Consider the following 24,820-nt stretch of genomic DNA (forward strand, 5'->3'; position numbering starts at 1 on the left):
CAAAACCTGATTTTTCTGTTCTGAGAGAATGCAGTTGCCTTGAGAGTAAAGATGCAAACAGGTTCTGACTCCTGCATTTCCAGTGGGCTTTTTTCTCTAAGCTTTCTGGAACAGTACGTTCCAGCAGTCCTTTGGGAATTTAAACTAGAGCAACAGATAAAAACAAAATATCAATATGTGTTTCTGTTGCATATACCCTTCTCTCCTGGCCATTTCTGCTATTAGGTTTGGAAGCATTGTTGACATTCTTGGAGCTTTGACCAAAAAAAAGAGGAAAAGAACAGAAATGAGAAATGTCACAAATACTGTTCAGCAGCTCTAGAGAAACTCATTTTATTTCCCCTTGGGCATCTGAGCACTTTCACCAACATGAATCTGAAAGGTAGAGTCCAGTGGCCATTTTGCCTTTATAAATAGCATCTTAGAATGGTAGGTCTGGTACTTGGGAGTTTGGGACATTTCGTTCATCTTTTCCACACTTGAGAGACTTCACCCTGTAGCCTGGGGTTTCTGTCTGCTTCTAGTGGCCTGATGACCTTCAGCTCCAAACTTCTTAATCAGCCTTGCCTGAGCTTTTGCATCTCCAAGATTAAGATTTATGGAACATCTCTTTGTTGTCCCTGAGGGCCATGACTGTGCTGGGAGTCTTCCATTTTACACCAGGGAAGAAGTCTGAAGAGATCAAATGAGATTAAATCCATAAGGTACAAATGGCAAAGTCAGTATTCAGACTCCGACCAGCTGATGGCAAGTCTAGTATTCTTTCTGCTCTTCTTCAATACTGTGTCAGACCAAGCTAATTCCTGCCCTTCTCTGCTAAAAGAGAATGGCTTGAAGTATGGCAGTTCCAAAAAAAAAACGCCATCTGCTCTACGTCAGATTTTTGTTTATATTCTTACCAAATGTAGTGCTGTGTTTTGGAATGGGAGAGGTTGGGATGGGTTTCTTGGCTACTTTTTGTGTATATCTGTTAGGTATCAGGCACCACAGAAGACCCTCTCACAAGTAAGACATCTTTGAATCCTCAGTTATGGCCTCTTTCCAAGAACAGATGAGGAAACAGGCTTAGAGTGTTTAAATAACTTGCAAGAAGACACATCTTTTGCCAGAACTGAGATTTGGTTCAGGCCTGACTCCAGAGGTGTGATCTGTCTCTCACGTGAGAGAGATGGAGCACCAGCACCTGGGCAGGCCTTGGTTCTTTCTCACAGGGGATTCACAGTGGCCAGTCTTTGTCGCTCTTCATGCACTCCCAGGTAAAAAGTCTGCAGAGACATTACACTAAGAATGTTGGAGTATGTGTAGAGGTGATCCCACAGTGTTATAAGGCACCTTTTTTGGTTTAAATGCCTATGTTCTCCATAAAGATAAAAGTCTAGGGTCTGTCATTTTCTTCTAGAGTTTCATTTGTTCAGTGAATAGTCATTAAGGCGCTGCTGGCAAATACGGTAGTGAACAGGCAGGATTCAGTCTCTCCTTTCATGATACTTTCATAGCAAAAATGAACAGGTTAACACATAATTCCAGGGTGAGGGTGGTGCTGTAAGGAAGGCACACAGGCAGGACTGACGTCAGGGCCACTGCTCCAGCACCATTGGAGGCTCATTTTATAGGTAGACTCGGGCTTGCTGGTGGATGATGGACAGGGAACAAAGGAAACAGTCATCAGGTGGGAGCAACAGGATCTTCGGATGGTGGTGCCATCTACTGAGGCGGGAAAGACAGGCATGGAGGGCAAGGGCTGGTGCTCCGTTGTGAACATGTTAAGTGTGAAATGTCCGAGGCACAGGAAAGGCGACGTGTGGACATGCAGGCCTGTCCCTCAGAGGAGAGGTCTAAGGTGGAGGTATAAATTAAAGAACTGTCAGAAAAGAGAGGATATTTAAAGTCCCAGAAATGTTGAGGTCACCAGAGGGAAAAGTGTACCTAGAAAAAAGCAAGTAGCCTCGGGGCAGGCCCTAAAGATGCCAACAGTTAGGGTCATGGAGAAGAAGAGGAGCCCTGGGGGGAAAGAAAAGTTCGGAAGTAACAGGCAGGTAAGAGGGAAATAGGTTTTATGCTGCCATGAAAACAAAGGAGCATGGCAAACAAACAAACCCTCATGAAGGAGGGGACATCCAAATGTGTTTGCTGTTTGTGTATTAGCTTTGACATGGAAGTCCATGACCTCGAAAGAGGCGGTCCACAGGGAGTGGTGGGCATGGTCGATTTGGGAGTGTGTTGGACAAAGAGTGGGAGGTGACAGGAAAGTGGATTAGTGTGTGGGCAACTCTTTTCAGAAGCTGTGAATGATTGCAGAGAAATGAGGTGGCTCAAAGGGAGTGTGGAGGCCACAAGAAGAATGTTTCCAAACGGAGCCCTGTTTGCTGATAACAGCGATCCCGTAGAGAGAGTAGGATGGATGTTGCTAGAGGGTTAGCAGGTACAGAGTCTTTGGGAAGGTGAGCTGGGGGTGGGACCGAGAGTGAAGGGCAGGAAATGGCATGTGTGTGATGAGGATCCCTTTGTGGGGGTAATGAGGAAAGGGGCACAAATAGTGAGTCCCTCACAAGAAAATGGTTATAATGTTGGAACACAGGTTCATTTGTCACACGAGGAGAGAACTGAAGCTAGGACAGAGCAAGTGTATGATGTGAAGGTGGCAGAAGCAATGGTCTCGAGGACAAGCGAACTAGAAGGAGAAGAAAACGATCAGGGATGGCAGGGTTAAAATTCAGATTTCAGAGGTGGTGTGGTATCTGTTAGTGATAAGGGCCCAGAGGAGAGTGGCTGAGTTACAGTGAGGAAACCGTTGTTGGAACTGGGGAGGTGTTCAGAGAACACAGAATCCAGGAAGCAGAAGAGCATCAGCTGTTTTCTGAGGACACCGTAGGTGATAGCCAGAGGTGGATGCTAGCACGACATAGATGATGGCAGGATGCGGGGTGGTGAGGAAGGAGAATAGTGTTTGAAAGCAGAAAATGGGGAGAAGGGAATGAATGTGGGAAAGCCAGCTGCAGTAAACAGGGGTTTAGGAGAAGGAAGGAGGAAGAAGGTCTGAGAGGAGCAGGGAGGCCTGTCCCTCACCTGGTGATGAGCCCAGCCTCCCCGAGTGTGATGTGTTCATCTGACACAGGGGGTAATTGTATGTATGTGTTTGGGTGGATTTTAGAATTTGGTGAGGTAATGTATATAAAACACCCACATAGTGCCTGGTACATATGCTAAAAAAACAATGCTAGTTCCTGCAACCACTGCACTCTGTAAAAACTAACAGGACCATCCCCAATCACCAAAAAAACACATATATTTTAAAAAGAAGGTTGTTTTTACTGTTTTTGTAGTCCTGATTTTATACCTGCAATTAATAGTCTTATACCGCCCCTAACTACTTACTCTCATCAAAGAGAATCTGCAAAAATATGTTACTACCAAAGGTGTGACCAACCTAAGAAACGAACAGTGAGGGAGAAAGTAAGATGGCACATTTTAACTAACAGTTAACATTCCTTTAGAATTCCCTACACAGGTGGGAAAATGAGTTCTGGGAACTTAGTCTAGATTTCAAACTTAGGGACAGTATCATAGTCACCTTTTCCAATACAAGGAAATTTCCTAGAGAAACAAGTTCAATTAAACGCACTTTTAAAAAGGAAAGGAAAGATCTCCCTGCACTGGAAGAAAAGGTGCGAAGGAGCAGGCATGGGTGCAGGTGTCGGCAGCAGCCTAGGCGGCCTGCATGCCATTGTGCTGACACGGGGCACGCTACTTTAGAGTCCTTCCTCAGAAGCACGGGCTGGGCCACATCGAGGTACAGAATCAAATCACAGCTATTTAATCTTATTTAATCTGGTCAGTTAGGAGATTGCCATTAATAACAGCTCAGTTGTAATTACTCTTACTGGTTACATGAATACCCTAGGGATGGGACAGGGAATGAGAATCCTACAATTTTCATTTGCACCCCAGTGAAAGCAGGAGAGGCCTCCACATCACTGGGTACATATCCTACCTGGCCAGTCTTGCAGTTGACTAAATATCTCTGGGGGGTGACAGTCTTAAACTCTCAGATTGTAAATGTAGTGACACAGAAGAACAGGTAAGCTCTAGTCTTTATGGTAAATTTAATTTTCAGCCTCAGAAAACTAGTCATCTGTGCCTTAAGTGTCTACGTTCTGTCCATCCTGCTAGTCCTGAGATTGTGTTAGATATCTGAATATTACTGACTCTGTTCATATTTTGTATTAAAGCCTCAGTATTGGCTTCCTGCAGTGGTGTACAAAAAGTCCGTATCTGAAGGTCATTTAAAAAATAATATTAAAGGAAAGAAGATAGACATGCAGATTTTTTAAAACATCTTGAATAGAATGCATCCAAAGGTGAATTCCAGGAGATTCCATCAGCTTATCTTTCAAACAGACAAAATCAGGTGCTAGAAATGGGCAGAGTGTAAACACTAATGAAATGCCCAAAAGAATCGCGGTGGTAAATTACTTCTCGGTTCCACAACATTTAAACATGCTGTTTACTACAGCACCAATGCTGCACACGCGGCCTGGCCCAGCGCCCACCACGGATGGGTTATGCCGAGAAAAGGCTATACTGACGGGCTCTGAAAGCAGCCAGCTCTCTGCAGTGTGGCATCAGGCCAGACGGGGGCTATTTAACATGGCTTTGAGAGCGGACAGTCATGGACCCCAGCCACTCTCCAAAGCAAACGGGATCTGACCTTCCCTTTTGTAAACGCAACGGAAACCAATTTACAAGGAGAAAAATCAAATATTCATGAACTGCAGGCTTAGGATCTCAATACAAAGACTTTAAAGAAGTTGGCAGATGGGTAGCTGCTGCGGTGACGGCCCTGCGGGAGCAGAAACGCTCTCTGAGTTCTGAGAGAAACCAGTCGACAGTGTGTCACTGCTTAACCATCCTGCACGTGGACCACCACCCTCTGGGGGCTCGGGTTGTGCATTCAGTGTGGTACTGAGTTTGCCCCTGGAAAGGAGGCCCCTGGAATTATCCAGTCGTTGACACCTGTTGGCCTCTCTGTTATGATAGCTTCCTGGCCCTTCTCTGCCCAGCAAACTCTTACTCATATTTTAAGACTCTGCTCAGCCTCTTCCATAACCTTGTCCCAGCTCCCAGACAGGGATTCCTGCCTCTTCAAGGCTCTGTAGATGAAAGCACTCGGTAGGTCTTCTGTCATCCTCTCTCGGTGCTGGAGTAGAATTGTGCCTTCATCTAATGTCCTCAAGTAGTCTGTCAGTTCTAAGAGGTATTCACTTTGATATCCTGCCCCTTCAGTCTGTAATGGAGCCTAGCTCAGGATGCTCTGTAAAGCACTGTTGAATGAATGTAAAACTCTTGATCCCTCTCATGAGGCTGCAGTAGTAAATAAGGTAATAAAGCTGTGAGCGTTTATCTGGGCTTGGAACAGTCACAAAGAATTGTACATATTTACTGTTTCAATCAATTATCACTCTTTCTGGTTAATCAAGGGGGATTAACAGTGGGAAATTGGCCATGATTAGTACTCAAGTGCTCCTTAAACACTCCTGTCCATTGAGCTGTTAAGAATGCAACCATTCATTAGGTTTTTCATTAAATATTTTCAACACTTCTTCAATCTGCATATTTAGATGATTGATTTACATGATTGCACAATTATTACAGAAGAAATTGATCATTTTTGTTGAACAAGATGTAGTTAACAGATCAGGATAATGGAAGCACAAAAATATACAGGTGGGAAATTGAATGACAGAAGTGAACTTGAGATGCTCGTGTTCCACTTTGACATCTGGGGGGGGGGAAGCATTCTCCACTTCAAGCAGAGGCTCGTCTTGGCTAATATAACTGATGATTCCACAGACTACTAATGGAGTTAGAAAGTAATAGAAAAGTACTGATAAACATAGTTTTGAAATTATTGTGTCAAATCACTTTTTTTTTTTAATGTTTGTTTTTGAGGGAGAGAGAGAGAGAGCGTGAATGGGGGAGAGGCAGAGGGAGAGGGAGACACAGAACTCGAAGCAGGCTCCAGGCTCCAAGCTGCCAGCACAGAGCCCAGTGCGGGGCCCAAACTCAAGCCAGATTGTTAACCTGAGCCTAAGTTGGATGCTTAACCGACTGAGCCACCCAGGCGCCCCCATATCAATTCACTTTTTAAGGAGTGCTGTGAAATACAAATTATTGGGGTGCCTGGGTGGCTCAGTTGGTTAAGCGTCTGACTTCGGTTCAGGTCATGACTTCACGGTTGGAGCCCCATGTAGGGTTCTTTGCTGACAGCTCAGAGCCTGGGGCCTGCTTTGGATTCTGTGTCTCCTTCTCCCTCTGCTTCTCCCCTGCTCTCGCGCATGTGCTCTCTCGCTCTCTCTCTGTCTCAAAAATAAACATTTAAAAAATGTTCTTAATTAAAAAAATGAAAACAAATTGTTGTGTAAGAAGGGGTTAATAAAAGGAGCAGAAAAGGAGCACGTGTCTTACATTCACATTTACTTGCACTCCCATCATCTCTGAGGGAAAAATAGAAACCTGATGCTTGATTGTTACAGTTTCAGAACACATGCCCTCAAAAAGTGTGACTCCAGGTGCTCCTGCCTGGTTCAGTTGGTAGAGCATGCAATTTTTGATCTCGGGGTTGTTCGAGCCCGGTGTTGGGTGTAAAGAGTACTTAAAAAATAAAATCTTAAAAAAAAAAAAAAAAGTATGATTCCAAGTCTAAGAATTAAAGATTCTTTACCTCTTCGATAACTGCTATTAGCTTTAAATCACAGAGGTGCTAGGTTTGCTGGTAATCAAGCCCGTCAGTTCTCCCGCCTGTGTTTTGTTAAGTCACAGATTTGTCATTTTCCCATCTTCAGGTTAACATGAGAACACTTACCATCAAGTCAGAATACAGTGCTTGTGGGCCTGTGTGATTCTGGTTTGGCCTTCTGTACTTACCTGCCCCCCATGCTTTCAATTAGCAATGCATCAGTTCCTCAACCCCAAGTACCAGGCCTCCCAGCAGATGGAGAATATTGGAAAACTGGCTTGGTTTCTCAAAGTGACATAGTAATCAACAAGCACCTTACTCCTGACCCTTTGGGGACATTTTTGGTATTATTCTGACAAATGAGTTTTGAGGATTGAGCTGTAAGAAAGGGATGGTTCTTGTTATGGCTAACAGAATTCTGCCAGATGGCTTTTTCTGTTAAATTAACACATGATTCAGTGCACTGAGGATAATTCTCTAGGATAAGTTCACTCTGCTCTAGAAAAGAGCCATGTGGTAAGACAGGAACCATGGGCAAATTCCCACCCAAGGTAGATTTCATGAAGGTATAGAGAAGTGGTTTGTATTAGAAAGAAAGCAAGCCTTGTGAACACTTTTCTAAATAGTTGCTTCTACATTTTTCTTAAATAGCACTGATCTTGGGGCGCGTGGGTGGCTCAGTCAGTTAAGCGTCCACCTTCAGCTCAGGTCATGATCTCCTGGTTTGTGGGTTTGAGTCCCACATCGGGCTCTGTGCTGACAGCTCGGAGCCTGGAGCCTGCTTCAGATTCTGTGTCTCCCTCTCTCTCTTCCCCTCCCCTGCTCGTGCTCTGTCTCAGTCTCTCAAAAATAAACAAACGTTAAACTTTTTTTAAATAACACTGATCTTTTGCATATTGATCTTTTGTCTTTCTCCTCAAGTAAATCTAGAACAGGTTTACACAAATGCAAAGCGGAGAGAAGTGAAACCCAGTACACAGTATCGGCTCAACTAATACTATAGTTTGGACTTCCAAATCTCTCTAACTTATCAAATATGAAGTTAATTAGAATTAAATTTGTAAATATGAAACAAACTTTTAAAATAATGCTATACGGCTTACCACTAAATATAAGTGCCCAATAGCTTTCGTGAATGCCTCACATGATTTTGAAGTATTCTAAAGTCAAGATTTTCACCATCTAAGCCCCTTGGAAAAGGAATAAGATCATCAACCCAGCCCTTTAACCAGAAACTCAGATCATTGATCCTGCTGCTCTCAGTGAGGATGTTCCCTCTGGTGGAAGAATTTCATATCTGCATTAGCAGTGGGTTGACATGTGCCCCGTTCCTGATACGGATAACTTCTGTAGTATAAGAAATGTGGAGGCTCAGAGGGTGATTGTGTTTCAGCTGTACTGTTAGGTTTTATGTGCTTTCATAACTTGGATGAACTGTTTGGCTTCATCACCTGGCTCGTGGTTTCGGGCAAGTGGACACGTTCGGTTTACAGTGGCAGTGAGGGCACACAGTAGGCCTCTAAGCGCATGCAAAAGGATCTGGGGCATCATGAAGTAATATTTTATAGTGTTTCTGCAGCAGTAACAGAGAAAGGAAAGTGGCAGAGAAGATCTAAGGGTTTTAATATCTACCTTCACACTCGTCTTCTGGAGCTAATGGTTCTTAAACGTATATTTGAGAAAGGGCTTCTGCTTTCTGAAACAAATGAAGGTAGGTTCTGGAGTATTTATAAATATGTAGCCTAATAAAAATATTCATAGATAAAACAGTTGGGTTTGTTCCTTCAAAATTAGGGCAGGAACTAGATGTGGCTCTTAAAGTTATTCAACATATTCTAAGGTAAAATTGTTTCTGATAAATGCCAAACAGGAAGTTTAGTTTTTCTTCTGGCGGAAAGCCACACATCCTAAGGGGTGACTTCAAATCATGTGAAGTAATAAGTACTTTGAGTTGAAGCTTTGAGTTCAGTTTAAACTGAAGAAGTAGGCTCTGGTAACGTGATTAGCCAGCCGGGAAGTAATGGCTGTTGTTGACTGAACTGATCATTTTTCTCCTTTCTCTCAAGGTGTCTGAGCGGTTGAGTCAACCAGGAGTGGCAATAGGTTTGGCCTGGACCCCCTTAGGTGGGGAAATCATGTTTGTGGAGGCAAGCCGAATGGATGGCGAAGGTCAGCTGACTCTGACTGGCCAGCTAGGGGATGTCATGAAGGAGTCTGCCCATCTCGCGATTAGCTGGCTCCGCAGCAATGCGAAGAAATACCATCTGACCAATGGTGAGTGGCCTAGCCCCGGCAGAGGTACAGCCGTAGCAAGGAAGAGCCGTTGGATCGTGATTCGGGAGGCATCTCACAGTTCTGTGGCAAGGATTAAGATGAGCTTTAAATTAACAGTTACACCTCCAGTAAAGTATAAACCTTTGCTTAAACACCCTTAGAAAATTCTAGTTCCCATTTTAGGACTATCTGGCTAGTGCCTAAACTAGGAACTAATTCCAAGGGTTTGTTTTCAGCTCCACTCAGAGTAGAATGAAATTCTTCTTCCAGACCCCCACTCTGATTATATGCCCATATATGCCCAGTATGCCCATTAATATTTTGAGGGATTCATTTAACCACAACAGTCATTTTTATCTTTTTTATTTTTTAAGAGGGAAAAAAAACAGGTTTAATTTTTCTACATTAAAATCCTTATTTCCTTTTTTAAGCTTCTGGAAGTTTTGATCTTCTTGACAACACAGACATCCATCTGCACTTCCCAGCTGGTGCTGTCACAAAAGATGGACCATCTGCTGGAGTTACCATAGTAACTTGTCTCGCCTCACTTTTTAGTGGGCGGCTGGTGCGTTCGGATGTAGCCATGACTGGAGAAATCACATTGCGGGGTCTCGTTCTTCCAGTAAGTCTTAAGAAAGTGATTTATATGGTTTTCAATTTTTTTAATTTTAAGTTTAAATTCATAGTAGTTTGCCTTCTTCCTAAAAATACCTTCGTTTAAGAAAACACGAAGTTTTTATACTTTGTAACTAGCTCCTATTTTTCAATATTGATGAAATAAAAGAAAAACTGACAATTTTCCCCATATTTTCCCTTCTAAGAAAGAAGACTCGTGAGGGGAAAAAAAGTATCAGTCTGGTCATCGGTGATGTCAGCCACTGAGGTGAAGAATTGAGACTGTTGTAGTTAGCAAATTGTTAACTAGATAGCTTTTGTGTAAAACAGGATAGCAGCTATTTTTAAACTTTAAGCGAATTTTTCAACCTTTTAAGTTCCTGTGAGACCTCCTGTAGATAATTTAGATTACTGTAGTTGATAGATTTATAGAAAAATAAGTATAAAATGGAAACTATAACAAAGACTAGCCCTGTCTAATGGCTAAATTCTCAAAATATCTTTATATATATGGAGCTTTGGGGCTCCCCGCCATACCCTAAACTACTTCTAAAAAAACACATAAAATGCAGAGAACTTGAGTGAACATTTAGGGTTCTAAGTCATTAATTACCAGTGCCAGTCTATAACAGAATTTGGGCAGGTTCATAGCACAATGAGGAAAGAAACTTATGTTCTTTATTCTGAGAGCACCTTTATTTTATAAAGTAATGGTGAAAGTAGATCATAATCACCAATTAAGATCACCAAAACTGGGGCACCTGGGTGGCTCAGTCAGTTAAGCATCTGATTTGATTTCAGCTTAGGTCATGATCTCTTGAGCCCCACATCAGGTTCTGCAATGACAACTCCGAGCCTGCTTGGGATTCTCCCTCTCCCTTTCCCTGCCCCTCCCCTTCTTACATGCACCCTCTGTCTCTCACACTCTCTCAAAATAAACTTAAATCAGTTTTTAAAATTCGACCAGGAATTCAACCATATTCTAAACCCTATTCTTATGATACATTAGTAGGTCTACTCAAAAAGAATGTCTGATCCCTTACCCAGGAATTAACTGCATTCCAAGAGACAGTAACGGTGGTTAATAGTGGTTAATACTAGCTGTGCTAGTAATAGGAAATGTAAATACTTTACAGACCATGAACTCTTCAACCTCCTAGTTCAAGATGGTAGACTAAGCAGAGTGAAGGCAATACAAGCACTCAGAAATGAGCGGGGAGTCAGCAGCTGAGTTCAGCCACCTTCTGGAAGAAAGTATCCTGGCTGATGAAACAACTGGAGATAGAGACAGTCTTCCCAGCAGGAATCTGGGAAAAGCAAAGGCTCATAACCAGAAAGCACAGACCAGGAGAGCAGGAAAGAAATGGGAAACAAAATGAGGGGATTCATAGAAATCTCCATAGAATAAGTGGTTCTTCCACTTGCACTCAACCAGGTCCAGGCTTTCCCAAGCCCCACAGGGAAAGTTTGAGTAAGCCTCCAGTTTTAAACCTGTCCCATGAGACAGAAGAAAAGCAGCAGCATTTAAGAGAAAGACTTGCTAACGCTGGCAAAGACGATTCAAGAACAGAGAATAAGACAGAACTTGGATTTAAAACTGTTTTAGAAATAAAGAACTGTTCAGAAAAAAATAATAGAAAAAGCAGGCAGATCCAACATTGAGCTATCAGGCATTCTAGTAGACAGAAAATGGAATTGAATGTTTCCTAGAATTGAAGGTTATCTTCAGATTGAAAGGGTCCACACCAGCTGGGAGAAGGAGGTCGTCCCCAAAGCCTTTCAGGTAACCAAGGAGAAAGTTCTGTCATCATTCTCCTCAGTGACACCAGATGTATGGTCCCTTCAAAATTCTGATGGAAAATGACTTGAAGTCCAGTCTCGTATACACCTTCAATAAAATGTGAAAGTAAAATGGTTATTTTCATACATGCAAGGAGTCTGTTTGTCTTAGATTCTTTGTGAAGAAGGTACTTGGAAAGTGTACGTCAGCAGCATACCGAAGAGCCTAGAAAGAGGAGGATAGCTGTGCAGGAGGGCCTGGAGCAGCCAGTGTCAGTGCAGGTGGTTGGAGGGCTCTGAGAGCTGTCTCCAGGGCTTATGTGTTCTGGGTGGTATGACTGAGAGCTGCATTTGGAGTCTATTGCTGTATAACACACCACCCAAAACAATGGTGTTTGTTATTCTTACGGTTTCTGTGGGTCAGGAATTCAGGAGAGGCTTAGCTGAGCTCTTCTGCTTCCGGATCCCATCATACAGTCAAGACAGCAACCCAGTCACAGTCATCTTAAGGTTGACTGGGGCTGGGGATCTGCTGCTTCCAACATGGTTCACTCACATGACTAGCAGATTGGTCCTGGTTGGCAGGAAGCCCCAGTTCCTCACCTTAGGGCTTCTCTGGGGGGCTATTGGGTGATCTCAAACATGGCAGCTGGCTACCTCCAGGGCAAGAGATCCAAGAGAGACAGATCTAGCAGCAGCAGCAACTCTCATTTTCTATGGGTTAACTTTGAAAGTCATACAGCATCACTTCCCCCACATTCCATTTATGAGTCACTCAGCCTGACCTACATTCAGGGGGAGGGGAATTAGACTCCACCTTTTATGAAGGGACCATTGTGGACATACTTTAAAACCACCTAAGTGCCTAGATCATTTGGGATAGATTTTCTTCATCAAGTGGCACAAAGGTTATGGCTTTAAACCTGTACAGAAGGAGAGATCCTGGCACCCAACTAAGCTCTATAGAAATGGTATTTGTGGTCAAGATAATGTAATGCTTTTTCAGAATGAACCTATAGATAAGATTTTGATTACAGAATGGAATATAAATATTAACCTTGACAGTGCAAAAAGGGATCATGGACATAAAAGGTGCTCATTACTGAAAATTTGGAATTTTCCCCCATTAAAAGGACTGAACACGAAATGTAAAACAATTTACTGTTTATTAACCTTTTTAATGGCTTTCCTAGCTCATGCTGTAACAAAATGGAAGATGATTTAGACGTTTTAAAATAGCTGTGAAAAAAAGTTGGGTCAGGGATCTTTTCACAGCCGGAGGATGTCCAGAAATCTGAGTAACTTTCTTCTCTCCTCCTAGGTGGGTGGGATTAAAGACAAAGTGCTGGCGGCACACAGAGCAGGATTGAAGCAAGTCATTATTCCTCAGAGGAACGAAAAAGACCTTGAAGAAATCCCAGGCAATGTACGACAGGATTTAAGTTTTGTTACAGCAAGCTGCCTGGATGAAGTTCTTAATGCAGCTTTTGATGGTGGCTTTATTGTCAAGACCAGACCTGGTCTCTTAAATAGCAAACTGTAGGCCCAAATCCCGACTTTTCAGAATTGCAAGTTATGAAGTGCCAAAGGGCACAGAAAAGGTTTTTGTTCATACCAGTAGAGGTAGGCTAAGTGTCCCTAATCTTTGAACATGATCACGACAGTAACCTCACTCAAATGGCTGGTGTTGATTATAGAAATGTTAATTGAATAAACGGATTGATAAAAATTGAATTCTTGTCTTCAGTGGAATCATTACTGCCCCTGGAGAGGTACAGAGCATCAGTTCTCGGTGTGATGCCTGAACGGGAGCATCTGTACTGAGAACTTGATAGCAATGTAAGTTCTCAAGGCCCACCAGCAGACCTGAATCAAACTCTGGGTGGTGAAGGCCCAGAAATCTGCTTTGGGAAGCCCTGCAGGGGATTCTGATGCACAGTCAACATCAGGAACCATTGGTATAGACCTTAGCAGAGTCACCGGGAGACATCAAATCCCAAAAACAACATAGAAGGGGTACTGGGCAAAGATGAAAATATCACCATTAGTCTTTGTGGAAACTATTCAAGGAGGTGAAGCTGTGGTGAGGTCTACACACCCTGGTACTGGTGCCACTAATGCTGAAGGAAGGGGCAGTCAGAAAGTGATCGTTTACACCAGGCTGGTGGCTCATGTTAGTACACATCATGTTAAAAAGAAGTCCGGTTCCCAGAGAGAGGCAGCCATCCACCCTGGGAGGGTCCCCAAACTTGGTATCCTGACTCTTGTCACTTCCCGTCTGTTCCCGGTCTGCTGTGCCAGTTCCCAGATCCAGTACTTTCCATGGTCCCTTCTCCTGTGACTTAATCCGGGCTCTGGAGAAGGAAGTCGGGCACTTCCAATTACTTAGCTTTTCCTTACCTGTAAAATGCAAGCAATAGTACTGAAGTCCGTGTTCCCGTGAAGATTGAGGAGAATGCAAGGTTCAAACAATGCTGACGTTCACAGTCCTGTGTTAACAGAATGCTGGAACACATGTAGATACTGGGGAATGCCTCAGAAGAGCATGGGGTCTGCAAATTACCTAAATACCTGCCAGTAATGTGTTCTGGAATCCCACATCCAGATCTAGGGTTCTTTATGGCTGGTGCGAGAGCAAGCATCAGGGCATTTAAAAACATTTCACGGACTATCCTCTCACTGTTAGGACTTCACACTTCTCAGCCATCTTTACGGGGGAGGAAAATACAATGTTCATTGTCAGCAACCAGAGGGAGCTGATCCATACCCAGATCGCTCTGACTCATTACACCCAGAAGTAGCAAAAGAACACAAAGTGGGACTTAACCCATGTTCTTCCTTAAGAGTCCTGAACACGCAGCTTTGTACGCATCTGAGCAGCAGTAGGGCATCCCCACGCCCCCTGCTTCGGCACGCACCTTTCTAAAGAGCCAATGGCAAAAACCCAGGTGTGTAGGACATTATTCAACAGTATGACCTTTGTTTCTCTGGGATTGGTTTTGGTTTCTCATTTCATTCACTTGTTTTTATGGTGACAAATGAATATACCATTTTAGCCAGTTTTAAGTGTGTAATTCAGGGAAATTATATTCACAATGGTGTGTAACCATCACCACTATCTATATCCAGAGCTTTTTCAGTATATGTGCTGCCGAAGCGAGCACTATCCAGAGCTTTTTCATGATCCTAAACTCTACCCTCTGAACCATGACTCCCGTCTTCCAGCCACCCCCTTTTCTCCATGAATTTGCCAATTATGTAACCTTTCGTATGTGACCTACTTCACTTAGTGTGTTGTCAGGGTTCATCCATGCTGACCACATGCATCAGAGTTTCATTTCTTCAAATAACATGACACTGTGTGCACGAGCCCCATCTTACCCATTCATCTGTTGAAACTTTGGGTTGTTTCCACCTCTTGGCTATTGTGAAGAGTTCTGCTAATAATGAGTGTACGACTAGCCATGTCCTCTGCTGGCCAATTCTTTGGGGTATATGCCCAGTAGTAGACTTGCTGTTCTTAGGAGGAGTCCATGCTTAACTGTGAAGAGCCACCAAACTGTTCTCCTCCGTAGCTGCACCATCTGCCGTTCCTGCCAGCAATACACACAGATCCCAGTCTCTCCACTCCTGGCCACCACTTTTCCACCTTGGGAATAGCCATCCCCATGGTGTGAGGCAGCATCTCTTGGTTTTGATTTGCATTTCCCTAATGACTAATGATGTTGAGTATTTTTTCCTAGCATTATGTTTAAAGTGTTATCTAAACACCCTTTTTATCACAACCAGCTGGGGAATTTTATTGAAAATGTTGACTCAGAAATTCTAATTCAGTAGGACTAGAGAGGCCTTGGGATGTATTTAACCAGTACTCTGCATGCCTTTTACGTATGAGCTTTTAAAACTCTTCAAGTATGAAAACTAAATAAAGCTTTAGGTGTCTTGGTAATCAAGAAATTCTATATGGTCTACTTAAGGAATACACATTTTTTACTTGATTCTGCCTCTTTTGTTTGAACCTGACCACTAACCATATTATCAGGGGCAGAGGTTTTTAGTGCTTTAGATTACAGTGAAAAATGGCATCTGATCATAAAGTATTTAACAGCAGTTTATAAATCTGTGATTACAAATAAGATCTCCTGGTTATATGAGTGGTATTTAAAGGCTACTAAACCTACCTGAATTTTTTTAGTGTAAGAGAAAGGGCAAAAATGTGTGTGCGTTGAGTGAAACACAAAGATTTCCTTCTTTCCTTCTCTTCCTTGACATCAGTCAAGACTTGCTTTCTGCTCATAGCACAAATTCTCTTCGTAAGAGTGGGATGCAAATGGGTTTCATTTCCAGTGCCATCTCTGGTAGTGGCTGCTTGAAATGCACAGGATTTGGACACCCATCTTTGGACACCGTGCCTAGTGATGTCTACGCCACCAGGAGCTCACTGGACTAGATGCCATCCATGTTGTGGGGTAATCAAGTGCTGAGGGTATAATAGGCGGACTTCGTATTTTCCAGTTAGGAACCACTAAAATGAAGTCAACTTTCCCATAATTAAGTGCAGGAGGACACGATGATTTTTCTATAGCCACTCCCATACATGTAGTTTGCAGAAAGAAATGTGGGCCTTAAAAAACTAATCATTATAATAAAAATCAGCAAAACAAAAAACTGTTCTCCAACAATCAACATATAAAACTGGCCCATGATTCAACCCAACAGAACAAATTCAAGTTTAAGAATGTAAGCGCAAAAGAGGAGCACCTGGGTGGCTCGGTAGGTTGAGTGTCAGACTTCAGCTCAGGTCATGATGTCAGGTTCATGGAGTTCGAGCCCCACATTGGACTCACTGTCAGTGCAGAGCCCACTTTGGAATCCTCTGTCCCCCGGTCTCTCCCAAAAATTAACATTAAAAAATACATGTATGTATAAACGCAAAAGAACAAAGTTTAAGAAGATCACCTATCCCACCCTATACAATTCCCTGAAAGAAAACACCAAGACACCAAATGACAGGGCAGGGCATTAATAGGAGAAAGAACACTCATTATAACAAAGATGATTAAAATCTCAAGTGGACCAAGAAATGGCTATAGATCTCATCATCCCTCTAGACCAAGAATATGAAGATGACTTAAAATATAGTTAAGATTAAGATGTCAACCTTATAGCTGTCAAATTACATTTTGTTTACTATAGTAGACAAAATTTACTATCTTAATTTGCATTAAATAGCAAAACATGAGGTTACAATGAAAGAGAAAATCCTACACACTGCTACTGTGTCCACTGAAACCTCTCCAGAAAGTGATAAAAAAAGTAACAAGACCTTAAAAAAAAGGATCCCAAGGATAGAATCAGGAAACATATAGAAATGTTCACAGGTTATTTATAAATAGCCAGAAAAGATTTACATGGATAAATTGGACAAAGCAGTATCTAACATCAGGAAACTGGATAAAATTATAATTAATCCTCACAAACATTTCCCAAAATGGTGTCTAAAATTATGCACTGGCTGTGTTATGTGTGAGGGCATGAAGGGGTTATAAACGATCAAAACACACGTAAATACACAAAGGACTAGAAAAATAAAAATGTTCCCAGTCATCTCTGAATGGATGCCTACATCTCTCTCTTGAATGTGCCATTTTCTAACCCCTAAACCCTACACTGAGGACACACTACTTTCATAATCCGAGAAACACTTCAAAATATTTTAAAAACAAAATGATACACTTCCACCAAAGTATTCAATACATCAAATGAGGAGGGAAAACTGCTTTTCTAAAAACACATGCTAACAGGAATAGACCAAGATACACCTTTGTGGTTGACCTTTTACCACAAAAATGGCTATACAAGCAGATGTTACAACCAATTCAAAAAATAATGCTTATGTCAGGGAAGAGACTACACAAATCTCATTTCCTGGAAATGGTTACCAGAAGTAAATTCTGGTATCCAGAATTGGTGGTGGGATAAGAGGGTAGTCCAAATTAATTTTAACTGACTTTCTAAGTTCAGTGCACCTGTAAAAGCCACACAAAATAAAATGATCTTTGGCCATTCAGAAGGCAATTTCAGAATCCTGTCAGGTGCCTCAGGGTAATTAGCAAGTTAAAAATACAGTTCTGGTTAAAGGCATAATAACAGCAGCTAACATTTGCTGGGTACTTATTGTGTGCAAAGCACTGTTCTAGGTTAACTTACTGGTATCACATCTCGCCCTCTGGGGTAGCTACCATAATTAACCCTATCATACACATTAGGAAAATGGGGCCCAAGGTCCCATGGCTGATAAGTACAGTAGAACTAGAACGGCATGTAGGTCCTTGGAAGTCAGCTGTAGAGCCCAGGCTCATAACCATTTTGCTATGAAACACTAACTCATCTTTATTGTGTTTCTTTTTCTTAAGGGGGAAAAAGTGATCAGCATTTTAACTAATTACAATTAGTCTCCTAACAGAATTGTGAGAATACAAATGTAAGCGAGAGGGAAGAAAAACAAGACTGTGTAACGGAGGCCATATACTTATTCTTTTGCTTAGAATAATTCTATCACACTTCAAAATGCAGCACACTGTTTTCAGTTATGAAGTACAGAATTGAATGGGAAAACTATTTGGATTTTAATCAAACTTAGAGCTAAAGCAGACACGTTAAGAGTTTTTAATTTGCCAGATATTCTTTTAATGAGAATTATAAAAGACCAAAAACATTTTTTGCAAACTGCCTTTTTTTAAACAAATGATTTGCTTTTGATTACAAATACTGTCTAAGACGATGCCTTCTTTTGCAAAACCAATAAATACAAGAACAAATTTTAAACAAGTGATTTGTCCAAGATACTTGGAAGAAAAAAGCCTGATTTTTTTTCCAGAATTAAAAAAAAAAAAAAAAATCAGTATTCCCTAACCTTTTAAAGAATAAGTTCAAAGATATGACTCAAGTGGAGAAAAAGAGACAGAGACAGAGACCATCTTATAACTGCTTTAAATACCTCCTGATAATTCTGATGTTACCTTTCCTTTCTGGAATTCGTATCTTCACAAAAGAGTTGAATTGAAAATATTTCTAATGAACTGATTAATGAGGGAAAGGAAAATACGTACTGAACACATATGTATAAACTTTATCATAAACAATTATGCATATCAAAAAGACACTAACTTTAAAAAGGTACAAAATAAAGTGAGGAAAAACCTGAATTACAGAAAAGAAAGTCAAATTTATTTAATGAAAAACTAGAATTAATAAAAATTAGCAAATACACACAAAAAAATATACACACACAGCAGCACTATGTATTGACTCACAAAGGGAAAAGCAGTGGTCCAAGACCACTCAACATGGCTTGTCGGTTAAAGAAAAACACACACACACACACGCACACGCACACGCGCACACACGCACACAAACTTGGCAGGCACACAAACAAAAACCCGATATTTTTCAACAGTACACTCAATCTACAACACAAATTGAGAATTATTTTACAATGCTTCCTTTCTTAATACAAAAGATGCCCATCTTGGGTGTATATATATATTTTTTTCAGTGGTTTACTGTTGACTTATTTTTAAATATATTAGTGTTACTACATGCAACTGTTTCCTGTATTTAACAGCCTTTCCTCTTATTTACCTTCATGTGTCTAGCTTCCACCTACCAAAAGTTTCAGGTTGGCAGGCAGATGGGTGCCTTATTCTCTGTGAAACTGAATGCAATGGTTTTAAACACTGGCCAGAAAATGTTTGATTGCCATTTCAACACATGGAAATAGTTACATTGATGCCTAAATTGCCATTTTCTGCAAAAAGCTGTGCAATGCTGGTGTCAAAGACTAGGCAGTCGCTATTCATAATGGCTGTTGCAATTCCCTCATGAATAGATCGCGGAGTCGCTTCCCAAGTCAATCGCCGCCTATGACCATTTAGCTCAAGTCGATAAGCAAAATTTTCAGCTTGCTTGCGTGTTCCTATCAGCTGTACAATTGCAAAGAACTGCTGGTGACCGTCGTACTTTTCCTGTTTCTCCAGGACTAACATGAAGTGAAAGCCAAAACAGGACTGCATCATCACCCAGTCAACAGCACCTGGAAGATTAATGTCTGTAGCAAGGAAAACTATATCCTCTCCCTGTAGGGTTGTAATGGACTTATGCTGATGCATCAGATGGGGCATTACAGCATCCAAAGAGCCTTGCCATTTACAGGAAGCACCGGGGCACGGACACGAATAAGGCCTAAACTCACAGAGCTCTTCATGGTCTGCTTTTTCTGTGTGTGGCAGAGTTATTTCACATCCAGAAGAGGCATATTTACAAGGGAAAAGTACGGAATTGGCCACTTTCTCCATAGCCAAGTTGCGAATGGATCCCAACGGGCCCCGGCAGGTTGGACAACATGTGAGCTTTGGGCGACAGTTGCTACAAACAAGATGGCCACTCTGACACTGAAGAATGGGTGGTAACACATAGTCAAAGCAGACCGGACACTCAAAAAGACTCGCCAAGTCATTATTGGATGCGGTTGTGCCAGTCAGGGCAGGCACCCTCTGGGACGGCGTACACTTTGAGGTTCCAGTGGGTAATGCTGTTGCAGTCTGGCGGCTCATTTCTGTAACAAAAACCATAAATAAAAATAAAAAGAGGCAGGAGAAAAATAACTACAACTATCATTTGTTTCATAAATAATGTTTACATGCCAGAAATACTTAAGTTTCATGCAAAACGTACTGTGAGCAAAAGGATAAAAGGAACACAGACACCGGATTTAAAAACCATAAATTACACTAATTACACATTTTGATTATCAGGAGTTGTATACCAGACAAAGCTCTTTATCGAAACGTTCCAGAACACATGCAGAATTCCTTTTTTAAGAACTATTAAAAATCTCCTTGGATGGACTAGACGACATGGAATAAATGCTGAAACAGAAACTGGGCCATAAACTACTAAGAAACACCATTTAAGTAGCTTAAGCCCAATCAGATCAGTTTTGACTGGACTTTCTCCTCCCTCTGTCTCTGTGTTCAATTCCCCTGCTCAGTCTATTTCTTTCCCATTCTGAGTCAGCCACCAGCAGCTACAGGGAACTACAAGTGATCCAAAGGGTCACCAGGGCACTAGCTTTGGTTAACACCGCCTAATGGTAAACAGTTACCTGCTTTAGACATAGATTTGGGGAATGGAGGGGGTCTGCTGCCATCCCATCATCCATCTTCCTCTAGTAAGTCTTCCCCTAGAACGTTAACATCAGCTAGGTATTAACCTTATTTCCCACTGATCAGTGCCCCACACCTCAAAAAGTGGGGGGAAGAGAAGAGAAATGGAGGGCCATCTTCAAAAGTTCTAAGTCTGGTACTTAGAGAAAGTACATCTTTCCAGTCTAATTCCATTCCCCAATATGAATCAGATATAGTATGCAAAGGGGAAGAAGAGTCAAAAAAGAAAAAGAAGGTAAATAAAGATAAAAGCACCAGAGAGAGACACAACATTGGGGACAGTATAGTCAACAGATTAAGAATTCCTTGTACCCTACCAGTGTTGTGGAAGCATTTATCAGCACAGCAGTAATTATTCAAGATATAAACATCGGGGAGCCTGGGTGGCTCAGTCGGTTGAGCTTCCAACTTCGGCTCAGGCCATGATCTCATGGTTCGTGGGTTCGAGTCCTGCATTGGGCTCTGTGCTGACAGCCCAGAGCCTGGAGCCTGCTTTGGATTCTGTCTCTCTCTCTCTCTCTTTGCCCTTCCTTTGCTAGTTCTCTGTCTCTCTCTCTGTCACTCAAAAATAAACATTAAAAAATTTTTTTAAAAAAGAGATAAATGTCATCTTGAAGAAATGACAACAATATAACTAACTTGTCAGACTAAATGAAAGATAAAGCAAACACCTTTTCCATGAATCTACCTTTGCTGGGATACCAGGTCTTATTTATCTCAGGGGTAACAAAAGATGTCTACTGATGTCCTAAGAGTATATTCCTAGTAACTGTATAAGCCTTACTTCTACAAAATGAAAACTGTCTAAAATTTAATGTTTTCCCAATTATAATCATTATTCTGTTGCAAAGAATTAAACTTTGAAAACCAATGCTGGTTACCAATGTGACCATATAAATGCAATTGGGGTTCCAGATTACTCAAGGATAGACACCTCAATGGAGGGCTCAGAGTGGCAAAAAAAAAAAAAAAAAAAAAAAAAGATTAATCCCACAGTCACTAAAGTTAATATTCTAAAATTCAAGAGTTTATAAAACTGCAGAATTCCATCATAATGTGTCTTATCACATGCACTTAGGGACAACAGAAATCAATTCTCATCTGAAACACTGTATAACCCAGGTGTAAGATTCTTTGTGCATATGATGATCTGTGTGCATTTTCCATCACTTGTGAAACAATGGGCTTAGCATTGCCAAAACACCCCGTATATATGCTGTATGCTTGTTTTCATGGCCTATTTTATACTGCTCACTTAAGTGAGCAACATTGTAATTGGAAAGTGGTTCCCTGAGCACAAAACAGTCTAATCTACCAATGCCTTTTCAAATCCCTAAACCAAAACAGCTAATTACATCAAGGGACTATAAATTCAATTTGTATTCAACATTAATACAACTAGGAAAATATAAGCAAGAAAAATATTTGCTTGATTTCTTGACCTAGCAAAATAGCTATACACTGACCATCAATCATTCAGGCTTATGTTACAATGTATCTTTATTATTCTCCCAAACACCATAGAAAGCTGGATTTAAATCCATATCTAAAGCATGAAAACAAGTGAAGTGAGGCCAGTATTTCTCGTGAATGGAGATATTACAGGACAGCAGCTGCTAAAACCTCCCCAAACTCCAAAGGTAGAACCCAATTCCAACAAAAAGAATCCTGACCCTACAGCAGCCCTGCAGTTGGAATCAAGGACTAAAGGGACTTTGGACAACCCTGCAGGAGTGATGACGTAACCTGAAGCTTGGTTTAAACAGAGAAAAGTACAGCAGATCAAAAGAAACATCACTGCAAACTCCAGCTCAATTATGCTGCAGCCACTCCCTGATCCAGATTCCACTGGCTTACAACTTTCCCATTTCATAGTTTAAGCAAACCCAGTCAGTCTCTTAATGTCAATACCTTTTCTTTTCCTTGTCCCAGCTGCAGGTAAACATGTGAGCAAGATGCCTCTCCAGGAGTACAGAAAAGGTGAGGTAGACTTCCCGGTCATGAGAAGCCAGGCAGCTCAGAGCCTTTCCCCCAGAAGCAAATACGATTTGTAACAGAGGCTCCTCCTGGACACCTTCTGTTCCTAACCATGTCCGATGTCAAGTTTTCAAGAAGCGAAGGTAAGTGCCCTGCTCTGTAACACTCCATTCACTCTTCAGAAGCACAGGCTACCGCAGCAGCCGAGAAATGAAGCCTCTCCCGTCCCAACAGGAATCGACCACACCTCCATGCGAGCTCAAATTCGCCTGTGTTTCCAAAAATGGGCGCCATCACCGAGCCGTCTTATACTGGGCCCTAAACTGTCGGTCCTGGAAGTCTGTCTTCCCCTGATTCATTAGCTAACCAGCTCTGGGGAAGGACAGGGCCTTAGGATGCGAGGAGGCTGGAGCAAGCGTGCTCTTGGAGCCAGCTCTGGAGTCACTGCAGGGTCCGGCCCGCGGGGAGATCCACGCGGAGCCTGGGGCTGGGGCCTGCCCACTGCTGGGAAAGCCTGCTCCAGTCCACAGTGCCAACGGGCCTTAGGCTCGCAGCGCCCAGCCGCAGCTAGCATGGGGCGGGGCTGGTGGGGCGGGGCGGACGCGGTGGGTACGCCCACAAGCTCCGCCCTCCCAGCTCAGGACTTCTCCGGGACTGCTCCAGGGCACTGCGCTGTGCAACTCAGACCCAGCCCTGGACCCCCAAAAACAATGTGCACACCTCAGCATATTTCCACCAGCTTACATTTAGGCGGAAACATGCCTTTTTGTAGAACAAAACAGATACTAACAATTTGGTATGATTTCAAACTAAGACCTACAGAGAGTATATGGGAAATATATGGCCACCACGGTGGCTGGTTAACCGTGAACACTTAAGTGTTTATAGAATGAAAGCACTCTCCTCTCTTCATTAACTATTTACCAGATGTCAACTACCATATTTCCTCAATTTCTAACTCACTTCACTTCTACCCCTGTGGGCACCATACTTTAAAACACCCTCTCTCCCTTTGAAAAAACTACAGTGAGAGTAGTAAACACACATAACCATATTAAATTCCTTCTTCAACCTCCAAACGGAGATTATCTTCTCTTCCCACTCTGGGAAAAGCATCTTAAATGGCCTCATTAAACAGAGAAGCTTGTTTTGTTTTTAAAGAAGCATTACCCGTGCCCCAATAAAGTCCTGGGCCTCAGATTTGCACTGCGTCAGGTAGTACACTCAGGGGTTTAACCTGTCATTACATCATGCTTATAGAGCAGCCTTTAAACACGGCCGGAGCTGGTAGTGGGAAGAGAACCCTGTGCAGTAAATTGTAGCTTACCCACTTTCCACATCAAATTTTAATTCTAATCACTTCCCCACCCTATTAAGAGTACATTCGATCACTTCAAACTTATTTTAACATTAAGCTACACAAAACATCATTAGGAATAGAAAGATCACTGAAAACAGATACAGTCTGTGTGCTAACAAATATAAATTACTATTACTTACATTTTTATTTTCTGATACATATTCATTCTAGATAGGTCTCAGGTTTCTAGGGAAGGAAGCTTCAAATGTTTTAGGCAGAGCAACTCTTTCCAAACCCAAATATAAAAAACAAGTCAAAGGGAAGGATTGATTCAAGAAAAAAAAAAAAATCATTTTTTCCCAAACTTCCAAGGATCTGTACAGAGCCTTATGGCACCATCTGAAAACCATTAATCTACAGACAAACCACTCAACAAGTGAGTCAGGACAATAAAAGAGGAAGCATTCTGGAGTCATCTACACACACTTGGGATTCAAACCTAGTCTTCACCACCTGCTCAGCTGTAAAACTGGGACAGTATTTCCAGCCTCACATAGCTTTTGTCTGGACCAAGGGAGATGGGTATTTATGTATATCATAGATGGTACATAGTCCAAAATACGTAAGTATTCACCTGACACCTCCCAAAGTTGCTTGCCTCGCCTGAGTTCATCAACAAGAAACCTAGAAAGTGTGGGTTCCAAAAGATACGTTTACTTTGTAAAGGTGATCAACCATGTCTGCCAAAGATCAACTGCAATTTAATTTTTAGCACAATAAACCTTAATAGAATTGCTCGACCAGGTAGAATATTTACACTGGTTTTACAGAGCTGAAAATTTCACAAAAACTACATTACACTAAGACAAACCCACAGAATACAAAGTTAAAAAGTCACAAAATTTAGCAAGA

The 24,820-nt window shown here is 41.9% G+C and overlaps 2 protein-coding genes across 6 annotated transcripts in view; one reads left to right on the forward strand and one right to left on the reverse strand.

Moving 5' to 3' along the window:
• Positions 1-13,138, forward strand: part of LONP2 (lon peptidase 2, peroxisomal) — a 102,362-nt gene extending 89,224 nt beyond the window's left edge. Inside the window, exons 13-15 of the mRNA XM_060650823.3 lie at positions 8,803-9,010; positions 9,442-9,632; positions 12,726-13,138. Coding sequence (XP_060506806.1) covers positions 8,803-9,010; positions 9,442-9,632; positions 12,726-12,947 — 621 coding nt within the window. The 3' untranslated portion in view covers positions 12,948-13,138. The remainder of the gene's footprint in view (positions 1-8,802; positions 9,011-9,441; positions 9,633-12,725) is intronic.
• Positions 13,139-18,612: 5,474 nt separating this feature from the next.
• The window catches only part of SIAH1 (siah E3 ubiquitin protein ligase 1), a 42,681-nt gene continuing 36,473 nt past the window's right edge, over positions 18,613-24,820 (reverse strand). For 2 of the 5 annotated variants that reach the window (XM_060650827.2, XM_078438557.2), the window contains exon 2: positions 18,613-20,021. In XM_060650827.2, the coding sequence (XP_060506810.1) occupies positions 19,171-20,019 (849 nt within the window). In that variant the 5' untranslated portion in view covers positions 20,020-20,021 and the 3' untranslated portion in view covers positions 18,613-19,170. Of the gene's footprint in view, positions 20,022-20,570; positions 20,649-22,542; positions 24,505-24,542; positions 24,593-24,820 lie in introns of those variants that run through there. The other 3 variants (XM_078438556.2, XM_078438558.2, XM_060650824.3) reach the window with 3 other exon arrangements.

The sequence above is a fragment of the Panthera onca genome, chromosome E2 (genome assembly GCF_046562875.1).
Source record: "Panthera onca isolate mPanOnc1 chromosome E2, mPanOnc1 haplotype 2, whole genome shotgun sequence".
Lineage (NCBI taxonomy): Eukaryota > Metazoa > Chordata > Mammalia > Carnivora > Felidae > Panthera > Panthera onca.